Source organism: Phoxinus phoxinus (genome assembly GCF_949152265.1).
Source record: "Phoxinus phoxinus genome assembly, chromosome: 4".
NCBI classification, from domain to species: domain Eukaryota; kingdom Metazoa; phylum Chordata; class Actinopteri; order Cypriniformes; family Leuciscidae; genus Phoxinus; species Phoxinus phoxinus.
Genome location: NC_136879.1, coordinates 22,352,152 through 22,379,281, shown reverse-complemented (window position 1 = coordinate 22,379,281; position 27,130 = coordinate 22,352,152). Strand labels below are relative to the sequence as shown.

Sequence of the window (27,130 nt, the reverse complement as noted above, 5' to 3'; positions counted from 1 at the left end):
GCTGGAGACTTTTATTAAATAAAAAGAACGCAAGCAAAGAACAATATGTAAATTATTATTTAAATGACGATTGGAGATTTTCTGTTGTGCATTATTATGTCAATTAGGAAACAAGATTACTTTGTTCATTATTATTGCCATCACACAGTCAGATACATACAAATATTCTTTACAACACTCAAAGTGAAATGCGCCCCCAAATCTTTTTGCTTACAAATAAATATCTGTGTATATATCTTCAAACATGGACTGTTACTAATTGTATATGCACATATAATGTCAATTTGTTGTGTGATTTTCTGCAAAATATATACCATTGTTGCACAATGTATGTTCTTGTTGTGCAGTCAAAGCTTCACAACACAGAACTATATATCATGCAGAGTATTTACATACATTGGTATCCTAACCAAGGTGCATTGAATGCTTTATGAATGTAAGATGCAATTAATTTAACATCATAATGACTGATTAATCTGTTAGTCAAATTGCATTTCAAGGGCTAATTGCATATACTGACCATTTAACAAACATCTATTGGACACAACCTTTCCAGAGGATTACATGATTACATAAAACATTACATTTATTTCAAGCACCTTAGGTAAAGTGATACCTTCCTATATGTTCCAAATGGTGGTTATTTCTTATTCAGTTTCAAAGGATGAGCTACAATCATCCATTATTAAATATGACTTTCTATTGGTATCAAATGTCAGCTTGACCCTATCGGATTGCAGTGTGTACCGGGGCAGGGATGGCCATCAGGCATGATCATATACTACTTCCTACCAGATTGGCTGAATAATTAAAAGGGTGATTTTGCTCCTTGATTTATTTGGAACATATTTTAAATAAATATATATCTGAATAAAAGGGCACAACGTAGTTGGGGCAAACAAAATCCAGCAACCATTCAATAAACCAGTTTTGAATTCAGTTACTGGCCTGTTCTCATTTACAAATACAAATAATTAAGATACAGTATAAACTGAAATGAAAAGAAAAAAAAACAGTACAAATGTAAGTCAAAATTAAGGAATACTTCACCCAAAACTTAAAATTGTGGTATTTACTCAACTCCATTTTGTTCCAAATTCATATGACTTTATCTTTCTGCGAACCATCAAAGTATATAATGAATCTTTATGCAGCTATTCCATACAATAGTTCAGCCATCACAAACTCCAAAAATGGACGAAAAAACATCAAAACGTCACCATGGAAGCAATATTCCACATTTTATTCCACGTTTGAGTCCAGAAAATTAAAAATGGCATCACATTCTTAAGATTTGGCATAACTGATGTCAATAATGGCGTCAAAACACTTGGAATATAGCACACAATGGTACTTGTATTATGTTTGTTTTTTGCCTTTTTAAAGTTTGACAGATGTAGTGACTATGAACTGTTGTTGTATGGAAATAACTGAATGGAGATTCTTGCAACATGCATTTGGAATGAAATGAAGGCGAGTGAATATTCATTTTTTGGGTGAATTATCCCTTTAACAATCACTTCTGGGTATGCGATAAAAGTATCAATGTACACATAGTCTGGCTATATTTGAGAGTATTAGTCTCTCTGGACAAACCCAGAGTTGGGGATAGTGCTTATTCTATATATCGAGGCGCACAGAGCACCTCGTTCCCTGATGCTTTGACTTACAGCGGACACAGTGAAAAGGACCACTAGTGACTGAGTCTCTTGAAACCATACCGATTCCCTTAAGCTTGCTTCAAACTTTGAGAAAAGGCTGTAACTCTTGGGGGAAAAGAACCTTCTTTTTGGAAAGTCTTGTCTTTTAAACCAAGAGAATCCTAAAAGCTCTCATTTCTGATTGAGAGACAAATATCTGGTATGGTTACAAACAAGAATGGGTATAAATAACCAAAAAAAACTAATAAATATATAAAGAAACTCTATTGTATGTTTTACAGGTAAGGGAAAGTGTCATTCCCAGGACCTCAGAGACGTAAGAGAGCTCAAAAACCTCATACTCTGACAAAAATAATTGCACATTGTCCGCTAGCTGTTTTAAGGCTGTTTTCCCATCAAAAGGCCACATTTAATATGGGTGAAATTGAACATTTGTGGGGCATGGGGAATGATTGGGCCCTAGTGGCCACTGTGTCCCGTTTGGCCGAGGCATCAGGGAAGAATCGCGGTTCATTTGGCCTTAATTTCAGTATAGTCGCTGCCGTCACCATCAGCCCTCCTGAAGCCTCCCTCCCGGTGTCGTCCATGGAGAAACTCTAGGGCGGCGTAATTCAGCTCTTGCCTCTCCATGCCTGCAATTGGGCCAACAGATTGGTAATCACTGTCGTCTCCCTGTGAAGATAATGTAGGAAAGATATTTAAGCCCAATTTTTTGGGGGAAGAGCAGGAAAACGTTGGTAATGTCAAAATAAAAGTTCCCAACAAGACACTCAAAAGCACTGTTAGCAATTAGATGCTAAACATAATGAGGTAGCACAGCGCGTGAACTATTAGCTTCCAGGCAGCAGTGTTAAAAACAGAAACAAATCTGAATAATTTATTGTCGGAAATTGATTTTTTTTCCCCTAAAAAATATTCCATATTATGCTTTTATTGTTGTCTAGTGCAAGTTCATTTCACCTCCACCCATTTGTTTACATGCTCATCTTAAATGTCAGCCTTACCGTGCCTTCTTCTAGGATGGAGTTAAACTTTGAGCCCAGGAGCTCAGTCTTAAGCTATGTTAGGGGAAGAAAAAGAGACAGAGTGCAGAGAAGCAATGAAGAGGAGAGAATAGAGGTCAGGAAATGCTTTAAGCATAGGCCACACTGGGACTCTCAGTTGTGACGCGCCATCCACACTTGGCTTTTGTAACAGTGGCTATATTCGGAATATTATACTAGCATACTACCGTTTCTGCACAATGTATACTGTGTATGCCACTTTTTGTATACAGTGACTACGCAGTTGATCTACTATAGTTAATTTGCCAAAGTATGCAGCATACAACACAGCACACTGTATCCCACAATGTAATGCCTTTCACTTGAACGTCCATTTCTAGCATGATTATTAAACTGGAGGTAATTTCAGCAATCTCCTTCTTAATTCAATTTTTGATTGGACTTACAAAAGTGAAGACATTTTAGATCAAATTGGATTACAAATTAAACTTTTTATTTAAAAGACGAATATGTGTTAGCATACGTCTGCTTGATAAGTCTACTGTTCCATTTGCTATTTTTTTTATAGTAGTAGCATAAAGTGTATACTGTGTAGTATTTAATACGTTTTCTAGCATACCGTTCTGAACATAGCAGATGATTTTATGATGATATAGCAAAACTGCACTTTTACCCTCTTCAAATCATACTTTAAAACTTAGCAATAAGCAAAAATTAGTAATTCTTTTTAATACGTGGTTCCTGATTGTTTTAATTGTTAATGCTAAGTGTGGAAAGCTAATTACAACTAGAGAAGAGCCAGTATATAATATCATTTGCCACATGTATGCATGGAAAAGACTATAGAATGTTGATTATTTTATTGTATTTTTATTGTGTTCGCTTTCATTTCGTATTATCACTGTGTGTGCAAGTGCTGTATATATGCTGTGTAGGTGATTTATTTATCATTGTGATATCTCACCACTTTTTTCCTGAGACTCTGTTTGTCCTTCTTGACTGCGCTGTAGAACATTGAGGGATTCTCCACTTTAGATCCCACGTCCTGCCCAGGGTTACCATTCTCTCTGGAGGGGTGGAGTCAGAGAATCAGACTCTGTCTCACACTCAACCACACTGTAAACTAATTGGCTAGTGGCGACACTTTAAAGGGATAGTTGAGCCAAAAAACGAAACTTCTATCATTGTTTACTCACCCTCATGAAAAACCTGTATGGCTTTCTTTCTTCAGTGGAACACAAACCAAGACATTTTGCACAATGTCTAAGCTGCTCTTTTCAATACAATTGAAATGAATGGAGACTGGGGTTGAGCTTCATGTTTCTATGAATGATTCCTGATATTTATAAAATGTGATTTCATTGTTCATCTGTGTCAAGCCTCTTTGAATCGGATTATCAAGTCAAGCCAGTACGTGAAATTGCCTGTAGGAAACTTGCAATATAATGCACAAAATCATATAGAGCATTTTATGGAACATCTTTTATCACTTTCGGAAGTTGACAGTCCTCACTTTTTTTATTGTATGGAAAAGATCTGCTTAGACATTCAGATTTTTATTTTTATTTTTGCTTTTGTTCCTCTGAAGAAAGAAAACCATACAGTGAGTTAAAGACAATTGTAAATTTTAGGTCAACTATTCCTTTAAGCCTGGGCATCCATTTTAACACAAGGGGATCATTGCAACCCCTAAATAAAAATGGCATTGTGCCACAGTGTCAAGTTTGGGATCGTTTCATTTTGATATCCAATGGGACGTTTTATTTTTTCTTGCAAAATGAGATAGGAGCAGGATGTTTGCTGCAGAGCTCAGCGGTTTTGAGGCTGAAAAGCAATGGCATGGGGCAATTGAACCTGCAATAGTTTTGTTAGTCTGCAGTTTCATGCACAATGTGGCATGTTTACCATCTTACCAAGCAATCAAATTGGATAATCTGTGAGTGGGTTATTGCTTGAAAACCAAATGCCAAAAAAACAAAAACAAAACTGAACATGGATGACTAGGCTTGGGTGTTTTGATACCTACAAACCCCAGTCCCAACCCACAAACTCCACCAAAATGGTCTTCTCCCACTCTTTCATGTGAGGGATACTCACTTTTTATTGTTATGACCCACGTATCTCACAGCTGCGATGATGAAGGCGATGACTGCCACACCTCCGATAGTCCCCACTATGACGGCCATCATGTACTTTTCTAAAAGAGTGCGTAGGCTTAATTGATGATACCTCAAAATAACATTAATGATTGGACATGTGGTTTCAGTAAAAGTCTACTTACTCTCCTGCTGCAATTCCAAGCGGATGGTCTCAGAGCCGTATGTGTTGCTGATACTGCAGTGCACATGGACAGCGGTATCACCATTGTTTCCCCTTTCACCCTTGTCCTGGAGCTTGATGATGGCCGTGGACGTGTACCCATCTGAGTGCGTGTAGTAGTTGAAACGGTTGTTGGAGTTGTTGATGGTGATGTTGAGGTCAGGTAGGTGGAATTCGATCGAAGGCTCAGGGTTTCCAGAGGCAATGCACACACACTGAACGCCCTCACGGACTATAGTGCACTTTGAGTCGTCAAGAAGGATAGGGGCAACTAGGAAAATTGAGAAGAAATAATCAAAAAACACATCTTTCAGTGTTATATGACTTCAAGTTCTGTCTTGTCCGGACTAAAGTACGAGTCCAAGACCATAGTTTCAGGAGCATTTGAATTCGGCCTGGATTCTGACTTGAATGATCTGGTCTCGACTAGTCATTGCAAATAAGGTTTTGGACTTGTCCGGACTCGAATACTACAACACTGACATCTATCCTTTACTTGCTCTAAATTCATCTATGCTCATCTTGCCATCTTAAGGCTTGACCCAAGCTGAACGCAAACAAAAAACACTTTTCTTTATAAACTGTCCCTGAGCATAATTACAGTCTACTGGCTCAATGTCTTTACTTAAAACTGGTCAAACTTTAACAGTGACTTACATTCTACTGTAATGTTAAGTGAGCTGCTGGCTCGTCCGTGTTCGTTCTCGGCTAGACAGCGGTAGACTCCATCGGTCTGCGGTGTGATCTCGTGCAGCTCAAGCACAGACCCCTCCTCAGCTGTGATGGTGCCCACCAGCTCCCCATCCTTCAGCCAGGTCAACGTGGGCATTGGATTACCCCTGCTTGTGCACTTTAGAGCAACTGAAGATCCCTCTACTGCTGTCAGAGATTCATTGATCCATGGCTCCCGTGGAGGAACTTCCAGTTTGAGAGAAAAGAAAGAAGAAAACCGGATTTCCTGATTAATGTTCGGATGGATAATGGATAATTGCTTACAGCGACTTTTAAGAGATTTATTTTTTAATCCACAGGAGAGCATAAACTTTTACTTACAATTTACTGCCAGATACATGGATGTGTTCATGCTGCCGTAGCCATTGTCACCAATGCAGGTGTAGACACCCTCCTCCTCCGGGGTCAGGTTGTCCAGGTGCAGTGAAGAGTTTGAGGCAGTTTCTGACATCAGCTCTTTGTCTCCAAAATACCAAGTTATCGTGGGGACTGGATTACTGTCCACATCACAGTGCAGGACCACCGAGCTTCCCTCCATCACCTCTTGAGATACATTCACCCACACGGTTCGAGGGGCATCTACAGATTACAGGATAAGTCGGTAGATATTGTCTGAGAAAATTATGCATCAGTTTTGATGAAAGTTAAGCAGCTAAACGTTGAATAAAATGGTGGAACTTACACTTGATGTCCAGAGAAATGAGGCGTTCATAGACGAAGGTGGTGTTTGGGTAGTGGACCCGGCAACCCAGCAGCTGGCCGTTGTGCATGGGTTTGGGTGTGAAGGTGAGGGTGCTGGACAGTACAGCAGTGTTGCTCTCCTCAACAGTGTCTGGGGTGAAAACGGGGTCGGGCAGGTAGTCCGTGTACATCCAGTGGATCTCTGGACTCATGTCTGGACAATTGTCTGGGACATAACAGGTCAAGTCCAGGCTTAAGTCACTAACAATCTCCTCTGGAACATCGATGTTGGGCTGATCTAGAGCAGGGAGAGACATACAAGTCAATATGAAGTCAAAATAGACCTGTTTACATGATACTTTAATCAAGCCAAATAATCATTTACCGGTATGTATGGAATTAGCAAACCTGCATTTAGGTCTGGTTCCATTCTTGTATACAACACCCACTTTTAACAGTACAAAGTCTCACCCTACATTTTCACTCATTAAATATGCTGATCCAGAAATACATCTTATTACAAAAGTTATTACAAAAGTTTCATGTCAACTTCAAATGCTAGAACCACAATGTTCCAGTAACCACACTGAAAAAAAAATGTGTATCTTAGTGTAACTTTTCAGTAAAATATCTAAAAACCCTTCAAATTAAATTAATACACTTAAGAAGCAAAAAGTGAAAAAGTCTTACAGTGTAGTAAGACAAAATACACTGATGTTCAATATACCAAAGTCATGGTCATCTAAAACAACATTGGCCAAAAATATATTTTCAAAGACATTTTTCAAAACATCCTCTTACAGGTACACGAGGGTGAGTAAATGATCACAAATGTTAGATTTTTGGTTGAACTATTCCTTTAATCTTAGGAATCTTCTTAGGAATTTTCTGCAGTGTTGCTTCTCAAGTAAATTTGCATTATTTAATGGATTTGTTGGGGATAGGTACTATTACTGGAAGACATAAAAAGGTATAATTAAATCATGTTTTTTTTTTCATACTCTGGCCTGCATACTTACTCAAAATCTGTAGATTTGTGAAGTCAGGAAAAGTGTAGATGTTCGCTCCGCCCAGGTCTGCACGAAAGTAATACCTCCCAGAAAGTTCCTCGCCGACGTTTTTTATCAGCAGTGTGCAGTTTTTTTGTGTCAGGTCGCCCAGTAGCCTGCTCCGCCCTTTATAACTTTCGTGAACAATATCTGTGCGTGACTTATACACCACTGGGGGGAAAAGCTGGGGGTAGGGGTGGCCAAAATACCAGATCCCGTGGACCCCCCTGTAAGGCCTGATACCAGAGGGGTATGTGAATGAACAAGGTATAACCACACAGGAGTTTGTCATGGCTGAAATGTCTCTGGGCATCCACACATTCCACTGAGCACTAACATCTGTCCAGAGAAAGAGAGAAGAGTGCAAGTAATGTAGTTAAAATAATCTTTTAACACTAATAAAAAAGTATTATTGTATTATTATATTTTTGGGGGGGATGTACGGAAGCGCTGAACCGCAACGTAAAGAAAAGAAAAAGTGTGACAATTTTTTTCTAGCATTTCGAGATTAAAGTCGAAATATTTCGAGATTAAAGGTGCTCTAAGTAACTTATTTTACGTTAACCGAACAGCTTCGCAGTCATTGTAATAGTTATATGAATTTTTTCGGGTTGAATGGTGGTCGTCTTGCACCCCCCGAGCGCCTTTGAGCGGAAAAACCCAAAACCACACTTGCAACTTTCCGCGTCAGGAAGTATCGCGTGATATCAAGTCTTGCGATGTAACGAATTGCTTTACGGCACTGCACACGTAAGTAAGTAAGTATGATACACACATTCTAATGTACGTCAGTGGACATGGCTCCGTGCGTTCGCCGGCGGCTTCTCTGAAAACAAATGCCCGTGACCAGAGGGAGAAGATGGGAGGGGGTAAAGTTGCCAATGGTTTTACGACAGTTTTCTCAAATATCTATTCCGAAACTGTAGGGGGAGCTCTAAAAAGAAACCTGCGAGAAAACCGAAGAAAGTGCTGCTTTAAAGTCGAGAATACAGTCTTCCGTTGAAGTTGCGTGTGTGTGCATTCGTGTGTGTGTGTGTGTGTGTGTGTGTGTGTGTGTGTGTGTGTGTGTGTGTGTGTGTGTGTAAATGCGCTTGTGCAGTCGAACTGCCTCGGACATGGATCTTCAACTAAAGGAAATTCCTGTGCCAATCTACCAACATGCATTATCGTACACAGACTCCGCTGAAGTAGGTATCACAATCTGGTCCAAACTATATGTGGCAGTGTTTTTGACGTGTTTTTCGTGCTCGTCTAGGCACCATTTGGGTCGAGAACACTAACAGTGACCGTTCTGTCTCCCTCTTCACCGTAAATACATTCGGGATACGTTTTAAGTGCCTCATTCTGTATCCAATCATTTGGCCGGATCCCGTGATTTCCTCAGATATAATAACCACTGGTGGTGATTGAGGAGAGATTCCCTGATATGATTGTAAAGCGCTTTAGTGTATAGGCCTACAGTAGACATATGAAAGCGCTATATAAATGCCTCATTCATTAATTTATTCATTCATTCAATTGATTCGTTCATTCATAAAGCTGGATATCTCCATCCTGAAAAATGTTTTCGCCTGCTATTCCGGGCAGGCGCAGTATATAACGTCCTATAATGGTAGCCTAATGCCATGTTGGTAGATTGGCACCTGAATTTCCTTTTGTTGAAAGCCCAGATAAAAGTAAAAAGCTATTATTTTCTATAGATCCATCCATGTCAGAGGCAGTTCGACTGCACAAGCGCACGCGCGTTATGAATGCACACACACACGCAACTTCTACGGAACTGTTCTCGTAATGTTTCGACTTTATTCTCGTAATGTTTTGACTTTAATTTTGAAATATTTCGACTTTAATCTCGAATTTTTTTTAATTTTTTTTTACATCTTTTGTAAGCATCTTTCGTAATAGCATGTTTGAACATTCAAGTTCTTACCTTTTAGAAAAAGCAGCAACAGCAGCAGCTCCAAGCCCTTCATGGTCTCAGTTTAAATCTGGACCATATACCTCTGTTACAAAACCAGCACATGCATTAGCAAACTAAACAGACATCTACTAATACAACTGAGCTTGTAGCGCTCTCATTTTTGTAGTTTCACTCTAAAAAAATATTATGAAGAAAATATGCTGTTCAAATCACAAATTTAAGTTGTGTAAGGATTTTATTTATTTATCTGTTGCCATTTTTATTCATAAAACAGAACAGATGGGGACAAAAGCGGTGAAGATTCAGGATGACAGAGCCGTGTAAAAATAATAATTGTGTTGCCTATCAGTTTTATAGAACACAGTTCACAAGTTTTAACTTGTTGTTTTGGCCATTTTTCGCCATTTCACAAGACGGGGGGTGAAATAATTTTAGAGAAAATTAATCCTATTTTTAGGACAAATAATAATTGTTGTAGGCCTACTGTTTTTAATGTAGGCCTATGCTGATTTAAAAAAAAATATATAGGCTAGGCTAACTTTTTTTTTTTTTACTGTTATGTCATTGTTTATTCCTATATTATTATTATAGTAATAACAATCACCTTTAAGAATAATTAAAAACATCAAAATATGTAGATACAGTATGCAGAATTACAGTAATGGGAATTTGAAGAATAGCCTATGGAAAAATATGAAAAAGCAAAAAAGTAATGCTCCAACAACTAGGCTTTGTTTTCTTTATGCAAAATATAAAATTTGTTCCCTTTTCTTTTAAAATTTATATTAGGGTGAAATATGACCAAAACGTGTTTATGTGGGATTCACCCTATAAATAATGGATAGGGCCTATATTCGGTAGGCTACATCTTTCGACTAGTTGTAGCACTTTAACCATATCTAGCTCTGTGTTTTGTTACGATAAGAAACAAAGTCTCATCTCTGAAATTTGGTCCATTTTATCACGAAATTCAAACAATGCCGTTTGGCGCTCTTTGGTCAGGGGATCTCTGGATAATCCGTAATTCGTTTGTAATTATAAAACGAAAATACCGTTTTTCTGTTTTTTGTTTCAAAACGAAAAACCAAATAACCGTTTTTGGTGTCAGAATCAAAAAACGAAAAACCAGTTAAAAACGGGCCGTTTTTCGTTTTTGGCGATCATTTTATCGTTATTCCTTTTTGAACAAAGAATGAAGATAGTCTTTGAACTTCAGTCAATTCGTTTTTCGTTTATAAACCAAAAACGGAGGTCACGTGGTGGATAATCCGTAATTCGTTTTTCTGTTTCAAAACGAAAAACCAAATAACCGTTTTTGGTGTCAGAATCAAAAAACGAAAAACCAATTAAAAACGGGCCGTTTTTCGTTTTTGGCGTTCATTTTATCGTTATTCCTTTTTGAACAAAGAATGAACGAAAAACGGAAGTCACGTGGTCTAATCCTTTTTTGGAAGCGAAAGTAGGCTAACCCTTTCAAAATAAAAGTAACTATAGTTAGCGAGGTGATTGTAGACTAAAACTGAACTAATATAACGTTTTTTAGGACAACTAAAGTAGGCTAGCACTGGGTGTGAAAAAAAAAAACACTTTAGTTTACTGAAATAAAAATTAAAAATAATAACTGGCTGTTAGGGAGAATTAAACATTTGTAAGACCATTTTGCCACATGCACAACCAACACCACACTTTATATAAAAAAGATTGGTGAACATTATTTATTATCTAGGGGAGCGCGGGGCACAACCTAACGCGGGGCTAAATGTAACACGGACCTTTTACGTAGTTACTCAGGGTCACGCGGGTTGTGTTTACGCTCTTTTTCTCTCGCTGCCAGAAGACGGTCTCCCGTGGATTTGTGAAAAGTTTTGGTAATATTTTGTGAAGATACGGGACAAAGAGTGTTTTGACACCATCTAAGTATTTTTTTTCATCATACATATTTTTCTGTTTCTGAGTTGTGTGTGTACGTCACCAAATCTAACTTTATATTGCCTTAATCACTGTCTTGTTGGCTAAAACATGGCACCATTTTGAAACATGTCAGCAACTCCTAGCAACTGTTAGCTAGGTTTAAAATATTTTTTACACAGCGGGGTTAGTTGTAACACAGTGTTACAACTAAGCCGCCAAGTGTTCACAATATTGTAGGCTATGGGATTTGTTTACTATATTGATCACTTGTTTATTTATTAAAAATATTGCCTGTTTTCATGTAATAAACACTTTAAAATGTGATTTTAAGCTTGTTTTTATTATTATTACTGTTACTATTAATAAGAATAATAATTTTGCATGCAAAACTGTTCAGCCCTTTTACTATATCTCTATCCATGATATTGATCCATAATAGAAGGATGATTGGATGAGGGATGGATGTATGGATATCTATCTATACAGATGTACAAACAATATCAAACTATACAGATAAAATAGTACTGAATTATGTGTGTTACACACAAGTGTTACAACTAACCCCTCTGTCTGTTACAACTAACCCCGCATATGGGGTAAGTTGTAACATTTGCACTTCTGTCACTTTCAGTGCAACTGTACGAAAATGGAAGGTCCTAGAAAAAAACTTTAAGTGTTCATTTGTAGCAGAGATGTGTATGTTTCTTGTGTAAAAGAAAAATTAATCTAACCGAATTATTTTTTAAATAATTGAGCCAAAACCAAAATGCGTTAGGTTGTGCCCCGCTCTCCCCTATGTAAAACACTACAAGGGGAATGTGTTGCTCTCAGGAGGAGGCTGTATTGGCACCTGGCTCTGGCTAAATCTACATCTGTCCACGGCAGAGGCTATAACCACAACCTGGAGGAGGAACTAGTATAAATGTATAAAAGTATAATATAACATTATAACATTTACAGTAGGTTTTAGTCTTCACTCACCCACTATGCTTGTAAATCATTTAAGGGCATATATGCAAGTGAAAGAGTTGCAATGCAGAGCTCTGCTTCACTGTACCGTTGTACATTATGATGTACATTTGTATTTAAAGACATAAGTTGACATCATCCAATTCCACAAAAGTAGTGCCACAATTCAAAGATGTGGCTTACCATAAACCGTGATGTAAATATTTGAAAGTAACAACAAGGCCCTTTTATGGTGCCGGAGGAAGGAGTGGTGTGCTGCTTTGTCCTGCCAGTCCAGCATTTATTTGAAGAGAGAGTGATGGTAGGTGACTGCATGGGGCCAGTCTTGCTACTATCATCAGTCCTTAAACCCTGCACACAGTGCACAGGTATTGTTCCTCCAGGTATTGGGGAAACTCTGGGAGGCCCTGACACGAGTACCAGGGAGAAAAACTAAATGATTTAACTTCACTTTTATTTTACTTTACACAAGTACCAAGAGTACAGAGCACTGCCTTTCCCTGGTGGTTCATCAAACAGAATTAAACCTAAAAAAGCACTAAAAGATCTGAAAGTCCCAGAGCTAGAGATAATTTTTTACTGAGTAAGGCTAGGTTTCACACACAAGGTCTACATAACTAATGAGAACTACAAGCTGCATAAAAAAATATTTAATCTACTTTACTAACATAATAAGTATATTACACTGGAGAAAAATGCAAAGGAAAATAAAAAGTATACAACTTTATAGATTTGTTTTGGAAGAGTTTTGTTTTTTGACACAGAAAGGGGTAACAGTATGGTGGATGCTGAGAGTTTTTAGCAGCTTTAGTGCCATAGAAAGAGGAGCTGGAAGGCAGGTGAATTTCTGCACACCCTTTAAACTCAATGATTAGCTTATGTTGGTAGCAGTGCTTGCCTTCTCTTTGATAAAAACACAAGTCAAAAGGTCAAACCCTTGTTGCCTGTTTTCGCCACAGAAAGAGTCTGTGCACAGAAGGGGGACCTGCTGGTTGAGCTTCCACATAGCAAGAAGGGCTATAAATATGTTACAAAACTAAAATGTGAATTAAATAATAGAAACTTATAAATAAATAGGCTACCTGCTATCCTAAGCTACATATAAAATGAGTTCACTTGTCTTAATCTGAAGTTACAGGTCACCAATGGTCTTACAAATGTTTAATTCTCCCTAACAGCCAGTTATTATTTTATTAGTTTTAATTTTTATTTCACTACTAAAGTGTTTTTTTTTCCCACCCAGTGCTACTTTAGTTGTCCTAAAAAACGTTATATTAGTTCAGTTTTAGTCTACAATCACCTCGCTAACTATAGCTAGTTACTTTTATTTTGAAAGGGTTAGCCTACTTTCGCTTCCAAAAAAGGAATAGACCTCGTGACCTCCGTTTTTCGTTCATTCTTTGTTAAAAAAGGAATAACGATAAAATGAACGCCAAAAACGAAAAACGGGCCGTTTCTAATTGGTTTTTCGTTTTTTGATTCTGACACCAAAAACGGTTATTTGGTTTTTCGTTTTGAAACAGAAAAACGAATTACGGATTATCCACCACGTGACCTCCGTTTTTGGTTTATAAACGAAAAACGAATTGACTGAAGTTCAAAGACTATCTTCATTCTTTGTTCAAAAAGGAATAACGATAAAATGATCGCCAAAAACGAAAAACGGCCCGTTTTTAATTGATTTTTCGTTTTTTTGATTCTGACACCAAAAACGGTTATTTGGTTTCTCGTTTTGAAACAAAAAACAGAAAAACGGTATTTTCGTTTTATAATTACAAACGAATTACGGATTATCCAGAGATCCCCTGACCCTCTTTGATGTGGCGTGACAGATCCCGCTGTAGACGCCTCAGTTCAAGCGGCAGCGCGGTGAGTGAGTGAACACGATCATCCCTTCCTCATTAATGCAAGTTACAGAATAAACATGAATGAACATCTGAAGGTATGTTGAAAGATACAGTACAACTTACTGAAACGTATATCTACTGTAATCGCTCAATCAGTGTTTCAACGGCGGAAAGACATCAGTAAAACAGCTTGTAAACAACGTAGCATTAAGGCCTACATTTACCTCAGGCAAGTCAAGTCCAGTGTCCACAGCTTGTTTATCAGCTATGCACTCTTTTACTAAATAGATGCACTATATGTAAGGGATAATGTATAGCCTATTCATTATATGTTAATGAACGAATGTCTTGATTATTTAATGTATATGTGTAATGTATGTTTAAGTAAATCTGTCATGAAAAAAGTAATGACAGCCACTATGTAAATTAGTATATTTTAACAACGAATTGGAGTAGAAACATAATTTTATAAATAGATTTAGAAGTTGCAAAATCTGACTTATGTTTAGTTTTCTACCTCCTGGTGTACCGAACCGTGACTTTAAAACCGAGGTACCTACCGAACTGTAATTTTTTTGTATGTTACACCCCTAATATATATGTGTGTGTGTGTGTGTGTGTGTGTGTGTGTGTGTGTGTGTGTGTGTGTGTGTGTGTGTGTGTGTGTGTGTGAATGTGGATAGATAGATAGATAGATAGATAGATAGATAGATAGATAGATAGATAGATAGCTTGTTTTGGTTGCTTCTAAACCTTTAAAGCCTTGTCTGATTATTTAATCCTGTGTTGTTGTTTATTTGCCTAGTTCCTGTTCCCTGTCTCGACTCAGCTTGCTCTCCCGGTTTTTGACCCCCTGCCTGTCCTGGACTATTGCCTTGGCTTTTTCCTTGAAACGTTTGGTTCGCTACTGGTTTTGACCCCAGCCTGTCCATTGGATTTCGACTCTGACTCACCCTCTTACTTGGTGGCTCGGCTACCAATTATTTTGTGTTTTGTTTTGTTTTGCTTCAACCTTTTGGACAATAAATTCCATTCTCAATTGATCTGCTCTTGGGTCCCTGTTGTCTATGCACCACCCTAACATAGACACATAACAAATATTGCTTAATTCTATTTTGTTCACTTAGCCTATGTAATAACTATTTGTGTTTGTTCTCAGGCAACCTTTCGGGCAATACCTTGAACTGCTGGCAGAGTGTGCTGAACCGCGACCAACTTTAATTCCCCTCTCCAACGGTGAGTCCTACTAGCCTCTGCTGTTCTTCCCTCACAAACAAGGGGGCGTTCTCTCACAGCACATCAACTCAGCTTCCCTTCTGATTTGTCTTAAAACAACAACAAAAAATGACATCAGTATCAAGAAGCAGCCTTATCTCTGCTCTTAACCCACACAGACACACACTCTTAGTCTTACTCACACACACCGTACAGGGCCGCAGTGTGTGGGAGAGGAGAATTGCTCATTATGAGTGTACGACGTCAGCCCTTACGTGTTTGGCAGGCATACAGACATCACTGTTCATGATATGACACGTCATCCATAGCACATTCATCCACGCTTACACAGCGTCACCCAGCTGCCCTTGTTGACTTTATTCCTGCACACCACTCGCGTGTCAGCGGTGTGTTTACACGCACGCGTCGCGCGTGCATCTCCTCAAGACTTTAGGGCAGATGGAGAGTACAGATGGTGGTTGATAAATGGATTGTTCTTGAAATCTCGAAGATTATTATATCAGAAGATTCCCCTGATAGCTCACGAGTTTGACGCAGTTATTGAAGGAATAAACTTTGCGAGATGACAGAGGCTCTTAATATATAAAAACAGTCCCGAGTGTTGATAAATGCCCCTAATACAGCCTATTTACAGTATATTCCTGGCAAATAGTTGCCATCCCTTCACAATATTTTTTTCAGTAGTAGTTTATTTTAATGAATAGAATAATAAAAATAAATTATTTTAAGCAAATATTTGATTAAATGATTAAATAATTAAATAATTAATAGCTGTGGGTTGCCATGTAATTCCAACCTGGCAAGACTTGTTTATCTGAAACACAAATACAAATGTCCCTACAGTGTTTTGGACCCCATTAACTTTCAGGGCAAAAACAGACGATTGAATATTCTTTAAAATTACTTATTTTGTGTTCCACAGAAGAAAGATAGACATACAGGTTTGGAATGACATTAGGGTGAGTAAATTATGATATCATGTTTGGGGGTGGCCTGGCTTTTAAAATGACATATTTTACAAAACTTGATTTTTTTTTTTACAAAAATCGTCTTATACCCTAGCAATATTTTACCAAAAAAAAAAAAAAAATTATTATAATGAATGCAATATTTTACTGAACATATTGTAACAACTGAAACCCTACAGAAATGTATCATTAAACAAACATCCCTAGCAGCCTTTTTATTCTTGTTAATCATAACCGAATAATTATAGTGACACCAGCTGTTCCAGAAAAACAGAACTAATTTATATGCCCATCACACAAGATCTAAGAGGCAGCAAACTGCTGTTGCTTGGAGCTGAAACCCCTGGTAGCACGCGTTAGAAGGCATGAAGCAATTCCCAAGCCAAACAAACAGACCATTCATACTCCACAAACAAGCCTCGCACCATCCAGGACACTTGCCTCATTCCAGATCCAGATTCCACTCTTGGACTCTCCTGAAGGGGAAGAACTGGTCCCTCTGCTCCTGGTTCTGGTTCTTCAAAGTCCTTTTGCTCTTCGTCCTTCCTCAGAGGTGCAGGAATGGTGGGAAAAGACAAAGAGGGAGGGCAATGGAGATAGACAGATAGGGAGAGGAGAGGATAGAGACTTTTAGCTAGAAGCTGGGCAAATGTGTGCCGTGGGCAGCCTTGAATATGCAGACATTTCACATCAGTGCATTCTTCTTTTCTAGCCCACATCGTACATTCCTCTCCATGACATCTCTCGTTTCTACCCTGGTCAACCTCTCTTGTTCCAGCCTGTCTGGGTAACTCTGTTCCTCGTGGTTTTCAAGTATACTTCTGCTAAGTGTCATGAGTTGGAGTGCCCACTATATCCTGTAAATCTGCTGAAATTCATCTTTGATGCATGACTCACCTTATTAGCTTAATCTGTGAAATATTTTTGCCTCAATTGTGGTTCATTTTAACTAAACATGAAATCATAATGGGCCACATTTCATTTTTAATGCACACTCCTTGTCTTATTATGAATGATTCATCAGTGCATGTTATTCCACAAAAAAAGTCTTTGTAATCTTTCATCAAAATGTAATGGCTTCCTCTGAATCAACATCACTTACACACATTGTTTAAGGAAACTTACATTCAGTCTGGTACTTCTTTCTTTGAAGGAAATACTTTTATTCTGCAAGGACACATTAAATTGGCCAAAAAAAAATCCACATTTTTTCTTTTTCAAAAAAAATTTTCTTTTGAACTTTCTATTTAACAAAGAATCCTAAACTAAATACATCACAATTTCCTCAAAAATATTAAGCAGTACTGTTTCCACCATAATAATCATAAATGTTTCTTGAGCAGCAAATCAGCCTATTAGAATGATTTCTGAAGGATCATGTGACACTGAAGACTGGAGTAATGATGCTGAAAATACAGCATTGCCGTCACAGGAATAAATGACATTTTAAACAAGTTGGTTTCTTATAGGTGTTAAATTAATGGTCAAAGTTAAAGAAGCTCACCTCCAACTTCTCTATATTATTATAGAATTTGTTAGCTACATTTTGTTTGTCAATATTGTAAATAAAAATACTATTTATTTATGATGGACAGTTGCCATAGGGACTCCCATAGTTAATGGAGGGGGCTGTGTGGAATAAATACACAACAGGGAGCCTGTGTGAAATCAAGACGTACGACATGCCACAGCACCCCACACACATGCTATGACACACGCACCGTAACGCACCACCTTCCCACCAACACACACAAATGAATAGTGTAGCACATGCCAACACTCTCACATCGCAATGTGTGCATTACATCAGTAAAGCTGCTAAATGACCTTTCTATTTTTCTGCATCCTTCACTCAATGTAAAGTTTGTGTTTGAGTGTCTGTGTGTAAACAAGTGAGCAATCCATAGTAAAGAGCAGTATTTATCAAAAAACAATGTGATACTGGAACCATGCTGTACGGTCTCGTACTTCTAATGGGCTGCTTAAGTGGGTGTCGGAAGCAGCTATCAGCCAATGCAGCTTAGACGAAAAAGAAGGAAACCCTGTATTTTTCCTCATTCAGACTATACATAACAATATGATTAATAATAATGTGTTCCTTGATAACCAATCTCATTACAGCCTTGAAGTAATTGAATTCCGTTGTGCGACAATCGCTGTTTGAATGAGAAGTGCATTAGACGTCTTCAAACGCAAAATTGTTACCGTTGTATACCGTTTACGGCACTTCTCATTCAAACAGCGATTGTCGCACAACAAAATTCAATTACTTCAAGGCTGTAATGAGATTGGCTGTGATGAGCCTTGACATAGCATAAAACAAGGCAAAATTTGGGCTGTCAGTTAAAATTTAATAGACGTCTAACCATGGCCCAAGAACAGACTACAATAGTTAACTGAGACTGAAATGACGGCTATTGCTTGCTGGGATCACTTATAAAACAGATTTTTTTCAGTGTAAAAATAGATCAATCTAAAACGCATGTTTAAGAGCAAACATGTTGAAGATTAACCAATGGGCTGTCGATTTATTAAATGATAAGCCATTTTCCCACAAGCAGTTCAGCATAATGAAGCCTCTCCTTCATTGACATCCATAAAAAACGTACTCTGTTTCTTACGTAACCTCGGTTCCCTGGGAGTAGGGAACGAGTGTTGCGTAGCTAATACGCAGTGGGGGAAACTCCTTTCCTCGAGAAATATTGAAGCCTAAAACGCAGTGCAGCTGCACAGCAAACACAGCAGGGCACCCAGCTCGCCCATTGGCTGTGCTGCAGCAACTGGACATCCTATTGCGAAGCGCCTCTGACGCGCTAACCAATCAGGTGACTTGGGGCCAGAGCCCGCCAGAATGGGTGTGGCTTATGGCTATAAGAAGCACCTATTTTCACCATAGAACAGGTTAATCGACTGAAGCGACAACACTGACAGATTGCAATAGTGCGGCAGGCTACGCAATACTCGTTCCCTACTCTCAGGGAACTGAGGTTAAGGCAGTAACCGAGTACGTTCCCTTTCAAGAATGGTCACTTCGTATTGCATAGCTAATACGTAGTGGGGACGCAATGTAACACCCCGCACCATTAGCAACTGGCTCCATTCCAACTGGCGCCTAGGGAAGCATCCCTATGCAAAATGCATGTCCATACATTCACGCACCCGTGGTAAAAACAGCAGCAGCCTTTTACAGTTCCTCCTGAACCAAAACAATTATGCTGCATTCACGCCACGTTATAACCATAACTACGAGATGTCAACCCGAGCTGTTCTCAGATTTATGCCTTTCTATGTCAACACTGAAATGAATCTCCAGCAGTCTGTTGATACAAGTAAGACCTCTGTAAGTTGTTCACATTCATTATTATTGTAATGTTATGTGCTTTGAGACACGTCGTCTCGTGACGCTTTGCAGACTCTGCTGTGTGTAAATGTGTTTTGATGGAGGCGTGGCTTTGGAGTTGCTCTGAAGGAATGTTGGGATCTCATGCTTTCAAAGCTAGCTTGCTAACCTCTCCGAAATTGCCTACCCTAGCTTTAAATTATTCCACAACCAAAAGAGTCCAAAAACAGGGAGGTTACAGAAGTAAAGCAAATATTATTCAGCAGGTCATGTGATCTCAAAATGGCCGCCCCCATGAGGTAACCTAATCATGAAAAATGAAACTCTACTGATGACTGGAGGCTTTATCAAATAATTTTAAACATTGGTAATGCATAATTGAGGTAGTTAACAATTAATTTAGTGCAATTACTGAGAAATTACTGACTGCACCTTGAAACATTGTTTCATTGTTAATGCAAACATTGTTAGTGCACATCTTTCAATCGGTTCTGTATAAATGTGCACCTTGTGCTATAGATCTCTTCAGAACAGGTCTGTTCACAGCATGCTTTGCTGTCCGCCTGTGACGCGCCCTGCGTCCATACGCCTGGGCACCCTCTAAATTTACCAGAGGAGCAGATGGTGGTAAAAAAAAAAGCGACTGCTGGCCCTCCCACACTGTTTGCTGTATAAGCGACTACCGACTATGACTGAGAGTGTTTATGAATGTGCTCTTAGGGCATATTATCCGCGGCTTGTATAATTTCAGTAGGAGGGATTACAAATGTCTGTGACTCAAAACACACAGCATACAAAGATAAAACTATCAGCATCATCAGCATGGAGTAACAACTTTGGGGTGATTAATAAATCCAACATTTTGGCAAATCTCAGAACAGAACTCACACAGCTTGTAAATTAGCAAGGCAATAATGGATAAACGGCTAATGTGAGCAGCAATCCATCAATGAGTCAGACTGTAAACATCGCTCAGATTCAAAATGATCTGATCCGGGCATGTGTAAAGTTTCCCACCCACAACCGGGACCCACAAGAACGCTGCCAGGACCGGGGATTCTAATTGTCAAAATGTCTAAAGTTTGAAACATTATCCTGTTGCGTTATTACATTTCCCTGAATCTGTCAGAATTGCTTCAATCCACAGAAATCAAAAATGGGAAGATCCTCTACTCAAGAATAGAGAAATATGCATTTAATTTGTAATGTTTACATATATTTATTTGGAATAATAATATATTTAATATTACTTTTTGTTTTATTTTAAAATGTACTAAAACTATACTATCCTAACACACACACACACACACACACACACACACACACACTTGACTAAGTTAATAGAAGAATATATTCATATATTAAGATGTCTATTGCACATATGCTTTCTAGGCTGAAATATTCCACAGCCTGCTATATTCATCATTCCATGGGGCAGATGGCAGTCTCAGTAGTCTACCTTCACTACATAGCAGCTTCCTGTCCACATTTCAGACTGTGAAGACAGAGGCCCGGGTCCAATTTAGTAAAGCTAGGCCCGTCCCACCCTCTAGGGGGAGAATCCATGCGAATCCACTGAAGTTACTCCTCATGTTTAAATCCGTTTTTGGTTCCCTGTGCCAAATTACCCAGTACCCAGAAAATCTGGTCGGAACAACTGGATGATAGAGAGTATTTAAAACTAAATGGAATAGATTATTGAGCCGAGGCATGAAACTATGCAACAGGCTTTACTCAGAACAATGCCTAATGAGAGCACCTTGAACTGCTTGGTGTGGTCATGATTTGGGGGTCACTGGCATCAAAAGGTTGACCAATAGCTTACTGATGGGCCTCTCCATTAAAATGCCCCATGACCCTACAATAACTGCACACAACACTAACCAAAATTCAGCTCTGCTAAAATGATCAGCGCCAACAAACAAATGCTGCTGTTCTATAGCAAAAAAAAAAAAAATCTGAGTAATCCGGAACAGATCCAGCATCACGCCACTCTGCTGCTAACCTAAAGTGGGATGTGATGAAGCCCCACAATGTTGTTCCAGTGAGTGATTGAGGAGTTTGGCAGGAGTATGTTGGCACTGCATGACACATATCCATGCATGACTGAACCACCATTCCCTTCCCTTCTGTACCTGAACATCTCTCTCTCTCTGACTCTCTTTAAATCCTGTTCTTTTTTATCTCATTCTCGTGACATTGTCTTTGAAAAATTCTCAGTCCATACACAATTCATTTACTGACAGCAACGGCATGAAAAACACATTTAGTTACTTAACTAACAACCAACAGCAGCAACGATCAGCCTCGATTTACTTTTCTTATGCATCCAATACACTCTTATAAACTCATCTGCGCAGCCAAACACATTTGAAATATATAAAAGTATAAAAAGCCCTAATGTAACCCTTAATGTTAATCAATAAACATGGCATTAAAAATGACCTAATCCATATAAAATGAATTAAGACTCACCAGTCACAAGGTTCCAGACCTCCTCGGCTGGAATCGAGCATTAATCAGCAGAGAAAAACCGTAGCATGACAAACACTCTCAATGACATGCACACACACGGATGGAGGCCTCTCTTGCCACCTTCTGTACCAGGCGGGGCGGGCAGGAGGAGGAGGTGGGCTCGTTTCTCTCCTCCTTTCAACTCCTCCGTTCTACATGAAAATGTCAGAGGCTCAGAGCAGGGAGCATTGTTCCATCCACTCAGGCCATTCATAAACAGACACCCACTCTACTCAACCCACAATGCACAGCACTGTTCCTCCAGGCCCAGAGCACATGGATGTGGCAGCGCTCAGAACTTAGGTCAATCCAACCAAGAATCAAGATGCCCCCGCACACTAGTATGCAACATTTACACTGGGTGACATGAGAGGAATGCAAGCATTTTCATTAGACAGCTGCATGGAGTGAGAGAACAGAAAAAAACTAAACACAACAGAGAGAGCGAGAGAAAATGCCCTTAAAAATAATAATGGTTCTTCTGAGGTTATTTTGAAGCACATTATGTTCAACAAAAAGCTCTATTCTTATCAAAAATCGGTTTTCGCTTTTCATTGGTTAGCATGGCTACACTGAAAACCGATTTTACAACAAAGTTAAAAAAGAACAGAGTTTTTCAGGTTCTTCATATGCATCTGTTTCCGTGAAGAACCTTTATAACATCCACACTCTTAAAATGAAAGATTATTTAATGGCATTGATGGTTCCATGAAGAACACGGTAAAAAAAAAGAAAGAAGTTGATCGTACTTAAAAATTGAATTAATTTCAACTTAAATTACATTAACTTAATTTTTTTTTAAATGAGTTGAATCTTGTATAACTTATAAAAAAAAGTAGAACATTTCTTAACTAATTTTTATGAGTTAAAGCAATTTAAAAACATATTGTCATAACTTATTGATCATATAATTTTTTACAGTGACCTTTAATATCCGTGGGACCTTTCCATTTACACAAAAGGTTATTTCGAGTGCAAGGGTGCTTTAGATTATTGTTCTCAATAAGAAGTGAAAAAACACCTTTAAAGACAATTTATTGGACGTTCTTGAGGTCACATTTTAAATTATTCCAAATTACACATTAGCTTATAAGGTCTCTTTAAAGCACCAGTGCATAGATGGTTTTCAAAAGAACTAGAAAATTAAAAGTTGTTTGTGGAATTGTAAATATTTTTCAATGGAATCTGGCTTTACAAACTTCTTGGTTCTAACAGGAACCTGTCCAAGAGTGTGTGGACACAAAGATATACAAGAACTCTCTATGCCAAAACACTAACCATTTCACATCACCAAATATCTAAAAAAAAAAAAAAAAAAAAAAAAAGTAAAATCTAACATAACAGAAACAAAAACAACTGAGGTGCCACTAAGGGCTAGCTAACGACATATAGACCTGTCTAGTTCCAAACAAAGTGATTAAATAAACATCAGTGTCCAACTGTCCAGATGAAAACACACTGTTCCAGTTACAACACTCCGCACCAGAGAAATAAGTCAATCAGCATAGACGTAAATGCTCCAGAGCCTCGACAAACACTACACGGACACACTCCTGCCCCTTGTGCTTCTGTACATAGTGCCTATTGTTTAGGCCGTCCCGGGGAGAGAACAGAACGGCCAGGCTGGAGCCTGACACCACACAACACAACACAGGGAAGTCGATGCGCACAGCTAATTGTCTAAAAAATCACAACAATCACCCATTCACTCTTCCCATTCCACTGCCTTTCTCTCGTGGAGGTTACAGTCATAATTAAGCACTAATGTATGGGAGGCTGTACTGTACTGTCAATAGTCACGATTAACAGGCATAAGCTTGAATACACAACGGTGGTTACTGCATAATCATTTTTAAATATAAAAAATAACTATTTTTTTAAATATATTTTATTATTAAATTAAGCAACATCCTCCTGCTAGCAGGACTTAATAATTAAGTCAAGCAAACATTTAATTGTTTAATTAATTTATTCATTCAATTATATAAGAAATATTAATAAAAATGCTTTATATTTAGAGAGAGAGAGAAAAATGTAGGCGTGAAATGCATTATTATACTAATAAACATTTTATATGGTATAGATATAGATATCTATTCATTATATACCTATAACATTATTATTATTAATATTAATACGCATTAAAGCGTTGCAGATCCATCCCACTGACCCTGCCTATACAACCACCGCCTCTCTCTCTCTTCTCAACAGGGTGTTCTTCTTACACCCACATGAGTCAGGCTTTTCCCCATTACTGCTGCATCTATGATCATACTCCACTATACAGTCACACACACACACACCGGCCTACAGCAGGCCTCTGGTTCGAGCCATGAGGTCAGCGTGCCTGGAGGACTGAGCTCTTGCCCTGCTGTAGATATGGGGTGAGGGTGCTCAGCGCTACGACAAAAAAGGATCCATTGTCCTCCTTTTGTCTTTGGGAAGACAGACAGTATAGATGGTTTGTGGCACAAGGGAAAGGTATGAGGAAAACGGGACACGAGTCGTCATGGAACAGAGTGACTCTGGTGGCAATTATGACTTTTCTCAGTCATTAACTGTCTGAAGCAATAAGCAACTGTCAGAATAACAGACCTAAAAACCGCTGTCCAGCAAAGACAAGGACGGCAGATAAAGATGAGGATTTTTGTTTTTTACTCGGATCAACAGAGAAAACACAGCAGGAAATAATGACTAAATATATGTTGAGTAACAGCCAGATTGTCATAATCTGCATCTTTTCAACCGAGAGAAAAAAAACACTCCGTTGACAACCAAGACAAATCTAACATTAATCACTGTAATTATTCACAATGCTCATTGTGGATAAGCGCAGTGACTCGAAACATAAGCCACACTTAAAAAAGATGTCATTGCATGAGATAAAATACATCAAGCCAAAAGGTAAGATTTTTTAGTGGATTTATGGGCCGAAAGCTGAAAAAATGCTGCCTTCGGAAGGCCCGTCAAGGCCCGTCCGAATCCAATGTTAGCTTCACTTCCCGTCTCCTGAGATACCTTCATCGGATCGATTTTTAAAGACAGCATAGACGTATCCTCTCTCCATTTTGTTTTAGACCATTAAACAGATACGCTGCCTCAAAGGTCTGTATGAAATCAGTTTCGTGAGGGACCTTCGCGCAAAAACGCTGCCTGCAAAGTCATTGTCTGATAGGGCAACAAGTCAGCTGCCTAAGTTTTTGGACGCAGCCATGAAGTCAGTTCTCCTCACATTCACACAGGCGTCCCATCCAGCAGAGTAACAGAGAATCACATCAATGAACGAACACTAATGTTTGACAACCAAGAAGTGTCACAATACTTACTTTTGAAAAGATCTTTAATTTGATCATTTAAAACCCTAACAAACTTATTTTTGTTAAATGTTTACCTTGAAAAGTGTGTTTGTGCCATATATCTAGAAATTTAGTTATACAACGACAAGTCTGAGCAAAGCATCAATATATGTTTTGGGAGTACTTTAAAAATAACCAAAAGAAAATGCCGTTTAATAAAGTGTAATTTACTGAACTGAAGTGCACAAACAAACACACTAACTAAACTGCCAAAGAGGCAGCTGGCACTGAATAATAGGTCATACAGTTAATATTGAGCACTTGGACAAGTGCAAATGCCAGATGACAGCACACTTCACATCTCCAAAAACTATAGGACATTCATCCACAGTGGGGTTTGATTCACTGGCACGTAACCAAGAGAGGAACTGGCCAACATAATAATCTCTCCAGAGAAACAAAATCATTTTGTTAGGCATTGACTTGAGTTGTATGACCAAAAACAATGCATTTCACTGGTTAGGATGCATGGCTATCTCCAGTGCCATCACATTTGATGCTCTGATATACTGTACAGCAACAATAACCAAACAACCGAGACACTTTTGTGTTAAAAAAAGAAAGGGAAAATAGATTTCACAAAGTCAAATGATAAAGTATAGGTGTTTATCACTTATTTGTCTATACTTGCACACAATATAAAATAAAATAAAGTCTGATAAATAAACATTTATTAATATAATTTGAAAAAAAAGTTACATTTAAACAAATAATAATGAAAATAAAATCTAAATTTAATTTTCACTCAAAATAAATTGTGACTTTCCAAATAAACCTTTCTTATGTGTCGCCTGGCATATCATCTATGGTTGCTGGCTTATAAAGATCAGACTTACCTTATCAGACGGTCTTCACTGTAAACAGGCAGACAGAATACCGATAAACTCGAGCGATTCCCGTCTCTTTTCCAATTGCGTCTCAATCCCTCCCTCCCTGCCTCTCTCTCTCTCTCTCTCTCTCTCTGCCACCCCTCACTATCTGGTGGCATGTGCCACTGACACATGATTGTTATTGTGGTTTTACATTAGCACTCTGATTAGTAATCCTTTGATTTCACAAACAGAAAAACATCACTGCAGCAAACCAAATCTCCACTAATGTTACTGCATTAAAAAAAGAAACTGGACCCAAACATACCTCAAGTCCTTGTTGTTTTGTATTTCTCCATAGATTTTTAACTGGACTTGATTAGTCTTCTCATGTAGTGTTATAGAAAACTGTATATTACTCAGATTCATTTACCAGCTGTCTGAACTGTGGGGGTCACTTGGCCTTTTGCTGATGCCGTTTCTTCGGATAGAAAGAAGGTAGGTGAGAATTTCCTAAGGAATTGCTGCTTTAAGACACCAGATGGATGAAAGCATTGATGGCTACCTCTCTGCTGTGATCTTGGCAGGCCACCAACGGTGGATTTCAGAAAGTACGTCTCACAGAGGCAGTCGTTGGTCCTTCTTCTCTATCTGGGTTAGAAAAGATGCTTTGTTTTCTAATAAACCCACCAGGCAGAACAAATTAACACCTAAAAGGAAGCACTCTTTCATGTATGTCAGCTTCTAGTCTGTAAAGACAGCAATGTACAGGACAATGACATCAGAACAAGCTGCCCAAAACAGTTAAAACTT

General features: G+C 38.5%; 1 protein-coding gene and 1 long non-coding RNA gene across 10 annotated transcripts; one reads left to right on the top strand and one right to left on the bottom strand.

Moving 5' to 3' along the window:
• mag (myelin associated glycoprotein) lies at nucleotides 1-26,400 on the bottom strand. Of its 9 annotated transcripts, none has more exons than XM_079609428.1 (13): nucleotides 26,345-26,391; nucleotides 16,740-16,840; nucleotides 15,273-15,419; nucleotides 9,377-9,449; nucleotides 7,417-7,785; nucleotides 6,399-6,695; nucleotides 6,038-6,295; nucleotides 5,642-5,902; nucleotides 4,947-5,255; nucleotides 4,763-4,862; nucleotides 3,630-3,732; nucleotides 2,666-2,719; nucleotides 1-2,333 (listed from the first exon to the last, which is right to left on the bottom strand). In XM_079609428.1, the coding sequence occupies exons 4-13, from the start codon at nucleotides 9,417-9,419 to the stop codon at nucleotides 2,172-2,174; spliced, it is 1,956 nt and encodes a 651-aa protein (XP_079465554.1). In that variant the 5' UTR covers nucleotides 9,420-9,449; nucleotides 15,273-15,419; nucleotides 16,740-16,840; nucleotides 26,345-26,391; the 3' UTR covers nucleotides 1-2,171. The 9 variants fall into 9 exon arrangements, with proteins under 9 accessions (XP_079465554.1, XP_079465555.1, XP_079465556.1 ...); XM_079609429.1 differs by having other exon boundaries at nucleotides 16,740-16,844; nucleotides 26,345-26,387; XM_079609430.1 differs by lacking the exon at nucleotides 26,345-26,391 and adding an exon at nucleotides 22,114-22,218.
• LOC306996678 lies at nucleotides 14,205-17,060 on the top strand. Its single transcript, XR_013797146.1, has 3 exons — nucleotides 14,205-15,330; nucleotides 16,253-16,289; nucleotides 17,011-17,060. It is a non-coding gene; the product is annotated as an uncharacterized lncRNA (long non-coding RNA).
• Nucleotides 26,401-27,130: the final 730 nt, after the last annotated feature.

What these genes read in the sequence shown, in the direction of transcription:
- mag (XM_079609428.1), bottom strand. Translation starts at nt 9,419, where the DNA reads ATGAAGGGCTTGGAGCTGCTGCTGTTGCTGCTTTTTCTAAAAG. An exon ending in CATTTCTCTGGACATCAAGT is followed by an intron (nt 6,296 to 6,398) that starts GTAAGTTCCACC and finishes TGTAATCTGTAG; the next exon opens with ATGCCCCTCGAACCGTGTGG. An exon ending in CATGTATCTGGCAGTAAATT is followed by an intron (nt 5,903 to 6,037) that starts GTAAGTAAAAGT and finishes TCAAACTGGAAG; the next exon opens with TTCCTCCACGGGAGCCATGG.